The sequence below is a fragment of the Centrocercus urophasianus genome, unplaced genomic scaffold (genome assembly GCF_019232065.1).
Source record: "Centrocercus urophasianus isolate 14NV4802_14NV808 unplaced genomic scaffold, USGS_Curo_1.0 seq_25, whole genome shotgun sequence".
NCBI lineage: Eukaryota > Metazoa > Chordata > Aves > Galliformes > Phasianidae > Centrocercus > Centrocercus urophasianus.
The window spans coordinates 4,562,262-4,574,808 of NW_024884811.1; the positions used below are offsets into that span (position 1 = coordinate 4,562,262).

The window sequence follows — 12,547 nt, forward strand, 5'->3', positions numbered from 1 at the left end:
CAGTGCATGTGATACCTGCATCACTTCACCTTTCATTCAGTCTGCCTAACTGCTTCTTGCATGCACACAACCAGCTCTAAGAAATTGATATAAAATAAACTGCTGATGAATTCTTTTTGCTCAAAATTCCTAGCTTGGTGGGTGTTTAAAGTTTTATATGACTCAGTGAACAAAGTGGGAGCAACCTAAGCATGCATTTTATACAGAGAACAAAATCTCTCCAGATTATTTTCATACCTTATGTAAACCACTGGGATAAACCTTTTGTTTTTATGACTCCTCTGGACATCAAATGAAACAACTACAGTGTACGATTCCACTCCTAAGCTTCCACGCCTGTCTCCTTTTCTTCCTTAAAGAGGAGGTGGCACGAAAGAGAACCTTACACTGGATCATGGAGTGGGGAGAGTAATTACTACTATGTTCATTCCTCTCTGAAAAGGTGGGATGCAAGTCAGTGAAAGCAAATGCTGGACAGACCTTGATGCGGGAAATTACAGAAACTCTTGCAGGTTCACCAACATCAGAATTGGAGCTGTGCTTCCAGAACACCTGGCAAGCAATCGCCATTCCATCAAAGAAGCCTGCCCTATATAGTTTATACTGCATTTTAGGAGCAAGAAAATAATAATTTATAACCTTCTATGGTCCTGCAAACATGGGACCATTTTAAAGTCAGTGACTGAGTAAAACAAAAATTCAATTAAGAAAAAATATACAAAAGGCTAAAAGTGGTTCTTTTACTGGTGACCAGTTTTCAGTCCTTGTTCCCCTGAAACCTTTGTCTCCTGCAGGTGAAAGATTTTTTATCGTATCATTTAACAGTGCTACAGCCCACATAATTTAAGCATGGAGTCAACAAGCATTACGAGACCAGAAAAAGAGCATTTTATACACATCATGATGCAAATGACAACATACACTGCAATGCTGCGGAGAATGAGAGGCAGAATGTACATCCTCCTTTCTTTCTGCTACTTCCCCATTCTTGTCACTTAGCATCACTGCTCTTTGTAGCCATAGCCTCAGAGGGCCATGGCAGAACTAATAACATGGCTAGTGCTTCCTTTTGGAGAGATGGTCTCTGTGGTTGGACCCTTTTTGGTGTTCCCTACCAAAACCGCATATGTAAAATGAAAAAAAAAAACCCAACCCTAAAATAATTTTTTGTTCTGTGCTTTAATAAACATACCATACCAGTTTAAACCATGATTTAGAGTGTTGAGGCCCTGGCATAGGCTGCCCACAGAAGCTGTGGATGCCCCATCCCTGCAGAGGGATACTCAAGGCCAGGTTGGATGGGGCCCTGGGAGTCTGAGCTGGTGGGTGGCAGCCCTGCGTATGGCAGAGGGTTAGAAATAAGTGATCTTTAAGGTCCCTTTCACCCCAAGATATTCTATGATGCTATGATATGATAACACAAAGAGTTGGCCTGATACAACTGAGGGATAGTTCTAGAAGAGTGGAAAGGAAGGAGACACACAACTGGGGAGATCATGGATGTGTAATACTGAACTTGCTACAAAGGAATAAAATATGCCCAATAGGTGAAATGGCAACAGCCACCATAGAGTTCCAGTGCAAAGTAAGAAGTGGTAGGACTTGCATTTTAAGAAGTATTGTTTGACATTTAAATGCAGTGTTGGTGGAGATAAGACAGAAACAGTGAGAAGCCAATAGGGAAGGAAAAAGGAAATAAATCAGGTTAAAAAAACCTGCAGGTATCATAGGCCTAAGAAAAAGCAAAGGGGTAGAGACTGTAGGCAATGTATAATCTGGAAAGAAAGAAAAAAAGCACAAAACGTTGAATAGAGAAATTGCCTCAGTAAATAAACAGGACTGCAACAAAGAAACATTGTCTCTGATAAAGGTATTTCCTACTAGAGGAAAAAATGCTAAATATTGGCTAATCTGGATCCAAGCCCCGATGAGTGTATTGGAACAGAATCCCCACGTGTTTCCATCATCCCCCCCAAAAACTGCTGCATAAACTGCCCAGCAGATGGCAGTCTTGCATATAAATCAGCATGTTAAATGCCAACGGTTAAATAAGGGATTTTGTAGCATAACAGAAACGACAGTTTGGATACGAAGCAAAAACAGATGCAACTCTTTCTTCCTTAAAGACATCCTGTGAATTTCCTGACACAAACTTGATTAGGACCCTACTAAATAATCTGTAATAAAGCGTTATAGAGATCAACTTAATTATGAGTATAGTGTCTAACAAAGAATGTTCAGTAAAAACAGTTGGATACAGAGATTATAGATATGTTTAAAATCTCACTCCTGAAACAGGAAGATTTTCTTGTGAATTTATAAAAATGATGTGCACACTACATTATAAATTCTATTATCATCTCTCCACTTTGATTTAATCACAGCCCATCCTGCTCATCTCCACAATGAGCAAACACCATCAGCAAAATAACAATGGAGTTGTTATTGAATCACCCAGGTTGGAAAAGATATTAAAGATCATTGTGTCCAACCACAACCTAACCATACTAACCTAACTGACAACCCTCCACTAAATCATGTCCCTGAGCACCACATCCAAACAGATTTTAAACACATCCAGGGATGGTGACTCAACCATCTCCTTGGGGAGCCTATTCCATTGCTTAACAACCCTTTATGTAAAGAAGTGTTTCCTGATACCCAACCTAAACTTACCCCAGTACAACTTGAGGCCATTTCCCCCCATCCTGTCACCTGTCACCAGTGAGAAGAGACCAACCCTGCTCTCGCTGCAATCACCTTTCAGATATTGGAAGAGAGCAATAAGGTCTGCCCTCAGCCTCCTCTTCCCCAGACTGAACAGCCCCAGTTCCTTCAGTCTCTCCTCATAGGGCACATTCTCCAAGTCCTTCAACAGCCTTGTAGCCCTTCCTTGGACCTGCTCCAGCACCTCAATGTTCTTTCTGTACTGAGGTGCCCAAAACTGAACACAGTACTTGAGGTGAGGCCTCGCCAGTGCTGAGTACAGGGGCAGGATTACTTCCTAGTCCTGCTCACCACACCACTCCTGATACAAGCCAGGATGCCATTGGCCTTCCTGGGCACACTGCTGACACATATTCAGCCGACTGTCCAACAGTACACCAAGTCCCTTTCCATCAGGCAGCTTTTCAGCTACTCCTCTCCAAGCCTGTAGGGTTGCCTGGGGTTGTTGTGACCAAAATGCAGGACCTGACACCTGGCCCTATTGAAACTCATGCAGTTTGCCTTGGCGTATTGATCCAGTCTATCCAGGTCCCTCTGTAATGCCTTTCTCCCCTCTGGCAGATCAACACTCCCTCCCAATTTGGTGTTGTCTGCAAATTTTCAGAGGGTACACTCATTCCTCTTATCATGATCATTAATAAATACGTTACTGGGGGACATGACCATGCTGCCAACTGGATTTGACTCCATTGACCACAGATCTTTGGGCGCAGTCATCCAGCCAGAGTTTCACACAGCAGAGCGTACGCCCATACAAACCGTGGGCAGCCAGTTTCCCCATGAAAATGCTGTGGGGGACAGTGTCAAAGGCTTTACTGAAGTCCAGGTAGACCACATCGACAGCCTTACCTTCATCCACTAAGCGGGTCACCTTGTCATAGAATGAAATCAGGTTTGTCAGACAGGATCTAGCATTCGTAAATCCCTGCTGATTGGGCCTGATCCCCTGGTTGACCTTTAATTGGTCCATGATGGCTCCCAAGAATATCCATTCCATAACCTTCTGCAGCACTGAGGTGAGACTGATAGGTCTGTAGCTACCAGGATCATCTTTCCATCCCTTTTTGAAGATGGGCGTCACATTTGCCAGTCTTCAATCCACTAGGACATCCCTGGCTAGCCAGGACTGCCAAAGAATGATGGAAAGTGGCTTGGCAACCACATCCACCAACTCCCTCAGCACTCCAGCTATCTATCCAGCCCCATGGACTTGTGAGCATCCAGCTTTCGGAGCAGCTCCAAAACTATCTCATCATGGATCATGCAGGGCTTATTCTGTTCCCCATCCCTTTCTTTCCAGCCCAGTGTAGGGGGCTGTGTTCCCAGGGACTCACAAGTCTGACTATTAAAGACTGAGGCAAAGAAGGCATTAAGCACCTCAGCATTATCCCGATCCTTGGTCACCAAGTTGCCCTTGGCATCCAACAAGGGATGGAGATTCTCCCTAGCCCTCCTCTTTCTGCTGATCTATTTATAAAAATATTTATTGTTTTCCTTTTCCTTAGTAACCAAGTTCAATTCTAGCTGGGCTTTGGCTTTTCTGATTTTCTCCTTGCAGAGCTTCACTACATACCTGTAATCATCACAAGTAGTTCAAGAATTAAGAAGAAATCTGACAAAAACATCTAGAACAACACTACCTCCTCAGCTTTTGATAAAATGAATTTTTCCATTGAAATCACGAGGAAACAGGTTTACTGTTGTGTTACAATAGATTGTGTTTGTGTTACTTTCATGTTACTTATCACAAATAAAAGAATGGTCTTTACGTACCTGAAGATGATGCATACACTAAGCTTTGTAAACACAAAGAAATATCAAGATTTTATTGGGAATCTGCATCTCTTTATATTTATTCCATAGATTTTTGAATGTGCTCTTGTGGAAAATAAAATAATTTTGGTTGTATTACCTTCACTGGCATTTGGTTCTTCATTCACTCTTATCTGCTTATAAACTGTTAATATTTCCATGACTACAATTCACTTATAATGAAGTGAGCTATGTTAGCTATTTGTTGTGCAGTAAGAAAAGCTATCCAGTAATCAGCTGAATGACTTATTTTTATTTTAATCTACACAGAAATAAGCACTTTCTGCTACTGGGGGTGTACAGTTCAGGTTACAATTCCCCCCAGAAATTTCCTGCAGACCAAGATGTCAAACAAGAATCTGTTAATCTGTTACTTATGGCCTTCTTTTTTTTTTTCCACAGAAGAAAAAAAAGTTTCTTTGGCAATAGGAACAGCTAATAGCCATGATAAAAGAATATTTTTCTTGTATTCAGTCTTAGTGTTCCTGAAGTCTACACCATGCCAAATGGACATCAAAGCCAGAGACAGGAAATTGTAACTAAAAATGGGATTCACCATCCTAAGCTGCCAAAATCAAGAGTAAATAATCTCACATGGCGCTTCATGCTACACTGTTTAGACTGCTTCCAATATCTGAGTTAATTCAGGTACCTCTGCAGTGTCAACATACAGTCACAACTGCCCTCTTCTCTAAGTCAACAAATAAACATTGATTATTTCCTTCTTCACATTTGTTCGACAAAACTAGCAAATGTTTTCAGGCTGACATACTGCATCTGTGACAGAGGTTCTCTTCACACCTTCTTATCTACAGTATGAGTAACCATGAAGAAAAGTGTGCAGAACAGTAAAAACCTAAGTGTTTCCTGCATATTAGTGCCTTTGCACTGCATGGGCATCCTGTCAAGCAATAGCTCCCCTGGCTTATGGCAGCTTTCTTCCCAAACTCAAAAAAAACCCAAAGCAAGCAACCAAACTACCAGAAACAGATGTATGGATTGGAAACAGAAAGAAAAACTAGAAAAAACAATGATGTTTTCACTTGTATTCTTCTCCAACTCAGCTAATGTTCTTCTCAAGATTGGAAAAACATTGATAGCTAAGTAAAACATTATCCTAATGCACCAGATTTCCTTTGCGCATCATTTTCTCTAAGCAGGGAAAAAATACACAACCTAATAGAGACAGCTGTAGCTTTGCTACATGCAGGGACTCAACTGACATCTCTGGGAGCACCCTGCTTTCCAGTGGTTAAGCTCTACAGCTGGGCAGGAATAACTCTGGAATTTGTATTTTGTGATACAGCAGACACTGATGTTAGACTGGGACAAGAAGGGATGCTTTATTGCTCCTGAATTAAAGCAATCTTTCTTTAACACCTGAGGACAAGTATTTTCTTGGATTCATTCCTCTTACTGCTAGTACACTTGTCTCATGTAGGTAAAAAGCACAATTTTATGTTTAACCCGAATCCATAACTCCTGCATATCCAAAGGTAAAGATCAGTAGCTTATCTTGAGCTGCAACTTAAAAGTTGGAGCTGGTTTTTCTTGGGTTAGAAACTTCACATCCACTGTGTATGTGATTCCTGTTTGAGTTGATAAGTTAACTGGTAGCAACAGGTGGCATCAGAACTGCACAGGAAGAGATTTCACAGGGTTTCATGGAGAGTTTGAACACTTGTTTATTTATTTGGAATAGAAAATTACAAGCAATTTCTCTATCTGTTAGATAATACTATATTTTGATTTTCTAAAATATTAATATCATAAGAAAATGAGGATAGTAATAAACGGAGATAGGATAATGTTTTCACTTTTATCACACATCTAAGTTCAACTAATCCCATTCACTACTCTGCAATTCAGATGAGAACAAATTATGAGCAGGGATCTCTTCAGAAATTCTATCAAAAGCTTTTTTTTTCTTTTCCTTAACAAATATACTAATATACTAATATTGTACTTGTATCCTTATTATCAATCAGCAGTTCTTCTAAAAAATCTATTAATTTTTTTTCAGTGATTCCTGTACCAAAGCAGTTGGCAAAGATAGTTATACTACAAATAATTCCTTTAACAAGACTAAGCAGGTAAAACATTTTCACGATATGAACAGATCTGTTCAGCTTCTGCATATATAACATACGCTTTCAAAAGCACATAATATATTTCTCTAGAAGAAATACATCAAATTCAGATAGACATTTTTTATACAGACAACATCAAATGTAGTATTTGCAAGTTCCCAATCTAGTATATACTTTTGTTATCAAGAACCATGGAAAAATATATGTATATTTAAATCTGCACTTAATCCTGTATACTGTAAAGAATGTTGCTCAGCTCATTTTCTAATACCTGTTTTATTTTACAGATAATGACATTTTTTTCTTTTCAAATATTGGAAAGGATAACTTTGCATATAGTGGAACATTTGGAAAATAATAGGACGTACCTTGTTTAGCTTTACAAAATATTCTAGTCCAGCTTCCAAGGGATTAGTGTCACAGTTCATCTGTTAAAAAGAAAAAAACAAAAGCCATCTCTACATGGTGGTCTACAGCAGGTTTTGCCTTATAAATAAATACATAAATAAATAAATAAAATAATTACTATATGCATCTTTCTATTTATTCCTGGGTCAACATCATCCACATTGCTTATGTGCAACATCCATCTGAATATACTGTAAGCTTCCTAATACATGATTTCAAGCAGAATAGCATGTTATCCTTAACATAAAATGCAGATACCTAAATCATGCATTTAAGTTTCAATGTGCAAAGTAAATACACATTTCAATCAGAAATGAGACTTTTCTTCCAAGGAGAATGGAACCTGTAGAAGCTTCAATAACTGGGTTATAAAAATAAACTGTAACACACCAGAATGCCTCAGATAGAGGCAAAATAAAATACAATGCCAGGTTTTCTTACTGCCTTCCCACTGAGTGAAGAGGGGATAATGGTTTGTTCGGCAGCATTACAAGCAAGAATGAAAATAATTATCAGTGAACAAAGCAAAAGTATTCCCAAATTTTAGAATTTATAATATCCCAATTTATTGACCCGAATTTTATCTTCCTCGTTTCTTTCCTTTCCAAAGGAATTAGGAAACAAAATCATGTAAGCAGAATTTGACTGTTTTTTTCCTAATTCTCTAGTTCTACTCTCCTGAGTGTTTCTTCACTCTGGGTAAGTAAATTCACTAGAAGGAACTAATGGGAAATGAGTAAGTTCCAAATATATGATAAAGCAAGAATAACTGGCCTCTCATGACATAATTATTACAGAAATGAAACATTTTCAGAACCCATCTGCCAAATCCTTGATTTCAAAAGACTAAGCTCAGCAAAACCATTGTAATTTTGTTATACATAGGAGGCAAAAGTATCAGTGAATCAACACAAGTGTCTCTCTGCCAGCAGTGCAATAGAGTACAGTAGTTATTTTTTCATTTAGAAAAACACTGTTCAGAATTACACTACTTTCAGCTCAAAATACATTTACTTTCATGCTAAACTTAGAAACTGGAACAAAAAACAATTACTGTCTTTGTTAATTCAGTCTGAAAGCTGTATAGTCATAGTGAAATAAAGAAACAGAAAGAAAAATAAAAAAGTTTTACTTCCTGACCTCTGCCCCCCAGGCTCGGAAACCCTTTTCTAGCCTTAAAGCATTCAGAGCGTATGTTCCAAAGTTGTCAATTTCCTCTTTTTGGCCAGCATCCATGATTGCATTGTAAAGAGCTACGGAATCTTCTTTCCTATGATACAGTTCCCATCCCAATTCACCTGTTTGACAAACAAGATTAGCATTTCCATCAACTCAACACTGAAACAATGCAGGTAAACGCACTCTGTTCGTTGATAAAAAGTGAGGAGCAACACCATAAATTCATGTTATAGGGTCAATTCTGCTATCATACAGAAAGTCAAATTTCCTGCAAGAACCACAAGAGGATTCATGCCCTAGATCTTAAATAGTGGTAATATTATTCTAATTTAAACCGTTAACTGATATCTAAGTGGGGGAAAAAAGGACCAAAAAAAAAAATTGGCAAGAAAAGATCAGGTAACGAAGTCGCACTTAGGGATGAAGCTTAAGACATTACAAGCAGATGATGAATCAGCAAGTGAATAGCACATGTAACAGTGTAAATGGGCAAAAAGTGAACATGTTAGTTCATACTTTGCACACTAGAAAGAGAATATGAATTTCAGTGATTTCAGTTGCTTCAGAATGCTCTGAATTCATTCTATTGCAATGGGGATTAATATAAAAAAGAAATACAAGTAACTCAGAAAAGCAAATATTCCAAATTTCAGTGCTGTATTTTAAAAGCACTTGGCAAAAAATATACGGTAATCCAAAACCAATTCCTGACGTTGGTTTTGCAGCAAATACCACAGAGGTTATCAGAACTGCCCTTTTGTTCTGTAAAATAAATATTTACACCACAGGGTATTCTAGAGAAGAGGATCTTGGAAAATTTGGAACCGACCGTGACCAGATCACATCTGAAAAATCAATGCACTGGGTTTCCTCACACATTAAAAAAGGGGTGGTGAACCTACTTAAGAACACATAGTGAGATTTATTATTCAATATACTTTTGATTATACTAATTTTATTATTTTTTGCCTCTTATGGAGTCTTTCTTCTCTATCACTCACCTGTGTATGATATCCTTATGGCAGTAACAGCAATATCGGAGAGTTTCAAATGTCTAGACTGGAGAAATTTAAATGAGCCATCACTCAGATCCTCAGCTGTCAATTTCTGGAGGACCTGTCGTGCATATGGGCCTGCCACACCAAGCACTCCCATCTCATCTGTCATGTTTTCTATTTCAACTTTGTATCCACCTCTCACTACCTCCTCTTCTATCCATCTGCATGAAAAGCACAAGAATGATGTTTACTTTATGTATCAAAATATAATTGATCCGTATCAAGATTAAAAATGAACAGTTTTTTTCTTACTGCTCAATTTCTGATGAGGTAACTGGTAAAAGAACACAAGTGTCTGAGGTACAGTGAAGAAAGTGAGAGACTTCGGATAGACTGAAAGCTATTCCACAGAATATTTCACAGAATCCCAGAATGGCTGAGGTTGGTAAAGAACTCTAGGTCTATCTGCTTCCATCCCTGCCCAAGCAGAGTCACCCAGAGCAGGGTGCCCAGAACCATGACCAGGTGGCTCCTGAAGATCTCCAAGGAGAAGATTCTACAGGCAACCTGTCCTATACAGGCAACCTCAACCTGAGGGGAGGGGAATCAACTCTTTGAAAGGGTTGATATGTGTAGGACAAGGGGAAATGGAAAGTTGAGGGAGGGGAAATTTAGGTCGGACATCAAGGGGAAATTCTTTACCCAGAGAGTGGTGAGGTGCTGGAACAGGCTGCCCAGAAGGGTTGTGGATGCCCCATCCTTGGAGGTATTCAAGGCCAGGTTGGATAGGGCCCTGGGCAGCCTGGTTTAGCATTAAACGTGGAGGTTGGTGGCCCCCTGCATGTGGCAGGGGGGTTGGAGATTCATGATCCTTGAGGTCCCTTCCAACCCGGGCCATTCTGTGATTCTGTGATTCTATTGTTCTGTCACTGACACAGTAAAGTAACTGTTGTTCCCTGATGTTCAGACAGAATTTCCCGTGTTACAGTATGCATCTACTGTCCCTTGTCCTGACACAGCACCACTAAAAACACCCTGGCTCTGTCCTCTTTGCATCTTCTCTTAAGATATTTATATACACATTGCTAAGTTTCCCTTTAAGCCTTCTCATTTTCAGGCTGAACAGTCCCATCTCACTCAGCATTCCCACCTAGGAGAGAAGCTTCAAGTCCCTTCATCAACTTAATGGCCCTTTATTGAATTCTGTCCAATATAACTATGTCTCTCTTCTACTGGAGAGCCCAGAACTAGTCACACTATTCCATATATGGCTCTACCAGTGCTGAAGGGAAGGACTACCTCCTTCAACAAGCCAGTGATACTACTGCCCAGGATATGCTAACTTTCTTAGCTGCAAGGCTCATGTTCAACCTGATGTCCACCTAGATCCTGAGACCCTTTTCTGCCAAGCTGCTTTCTTCCTAGGTGGCCTCCAGCATCTTGCTGAAATTCATGAGATTCCTGTCAGCCCATTTGCTTAACCTGTTGAGGTCTCTCTGGTTGGCACCACAGTCTCTTGGAAAATCAGTTACTCCTACCTGCAAACCTGCTGAGGGTGCACTCTGCCCTATCATTCAGATCACTAATGAAGAAGATGTTTCATATGGGTCTGGACCAGCACTAACCCTGGGATCTTGTGGGTGACAGTGTCAAAGTTCGTACTGAAGATCAGGTGGACAAGACCTACTGCTCTACTCTACCTGCCAAACTAATCATTTCATCATAGGAACATATCAGTTTGATCAAGCGTGACTTCTTGGCAAATCCATGCTGACAGGTAAGAAAAGAAGTGATATTCTAAGACTGAACACTGACCTGCCTTCGGATTCAGAAAGTGTTAATAAAAATCTCAGCATGCAAAAGGAATAAGCATCAAATGAAATGAACATCAGGAACCTCAGCATAAATTTCTGTGCTAACATAAATGTACAAAGGTTATTGTTGCTTCCTGAATGCAGTGTTTAAAGTACTGGCAGCAAGTTTAGCTTGCAGTCTTGCTCTAATTAAAAACTAAAGCTGTGTAAATCTTTCAGGAAGTTCACAAAGTAAATGAAAGGGGTATATTTAAAATCTTAGAAATTATATTTTGTTAAACAGTGTTTAAAGATCTCAGGCCCAAGGGAGTACCAAAAAGCATTGCACAGATTTTTTAAAAGTAAATACATTAGGCCTGTCCTTTTTTACAAGCATTGGGCTGTTATAAAACTGCATTGTGCATCATGTGTAAAGGTAGTAAATTTCACCTTTCATCTCATTGATTCATTCTGAAGAACTGATTTGTCAGAAATCACAGGTAAGAAAAAATCTTTTTTTTCATATTATGAGTGTACAGCCACTGATAACACCATAAACATGTATCTTATTGAAAAAAAGTCCAATGCATCTCACTGAAAAAAGGGGAATCAACCTGCAACTGCTTCTACCTCCTTTCTTTCACTTCCCTTTGTGGCTCCAGAGCCCAAAGCAGAAGACATTATCATAGTTTCAGAAAGAATACAACTCATCTGTATTAGCCAGGTCAGTGCCTCTGGGGTCGTGCATGTTAAAAGTCAGTTCTCTTTTTTACGTAAGAGAAAACACTGGAAAGGAACAACCATGCTGTGTTCCATCGTACAGTGCCAAATACAGATATGTTCAACAACAAAACAAGAACTACTTAGATTAAAGTATATTACATAACTGTCAGTAAATTATCCACCTTTTACACCAACATTAAACCCAAAATTCAACTGCTTACATTTCAGGATTCAGTTAAACCAAGTTTCTAAGAAACCAAGATCAATGAATAAGTAGAATTATCTTGAAACTAGTGAAATGGTTGTTGAATAATCATTAAGAATTTGGGACTTATTAAAAAGATTTCTACATTAATGTGATTGTATGGCATTATGTACTTACAATATCAAAAATAAGTTTACCTCAGATCATGAAGTTCTGATCCTGAGCCTGTTACAAGCATAAATTCACCCGGATACAGTTGAGACACTGTTAGCTCAGCATAAACTTTTCCTCCGGGTGTCAACATGTGACTTATATTTGTGGAACCAACCTATAGAGTACAATTTCTAGTTAGTCGGGATGCAAAGTAAAACCTCTGCATTCTTAATCATTATTAAAGATTATTATGATCATTATGTGGAAATACGTATTTACTTAATAACTTTTTATGTTTGTTCTGCTATGATTTAACAGGAGAGAGTCAGCCATGCATAATATTTACAGGCAAAATTCCATATTTTTTTCATAGAAATCAGATAAATAAAGATGTTTGTAAATATTTTCTGGCTGTGTATGACGTCATCAAGAATGCATTTAAATGCAAACAGATCCAAT

General features: G+C 38.9%; 1 protein-coding gene across 1 annotated transcript in view; it reads right to left on the reverse strand.

Annotated features, from left to right (window-relative positions):
- DMGDH (dimethylglycine dehydrogenase) overlaps nucleotides 1-12,547 on the reverse strand; it is a 47,756-nt gene that overhangs the window by 8,698 nt on the left and 26,511 nt on the right. Inside the window, exons 11-14 of the mRNA XM_042825604.1 lie at nucleotides 12,133-12,263; nucleotides 9,218-9,435; nucleotides 8,178-8,335; nucleotides 6,998-7,057 (exon numbers count right to left, since the gene is read on the reverse strand). Coding sequence (XP_042681538.1) covers nucleotides 6,998-7,057; nucleotides 8,178-8,335; nucleotides 9,218-9,435; nucleotides 12,133-12,263 — 567 coding nt within the window. The remainder of the gene's footprint in view (nucleotides 1-6,997; nucleotides 7,058-8,177; nucleotides 8,336-9,217; nucleotides 9,436-12,132; nucleotides 12,264-12,547) is intronic.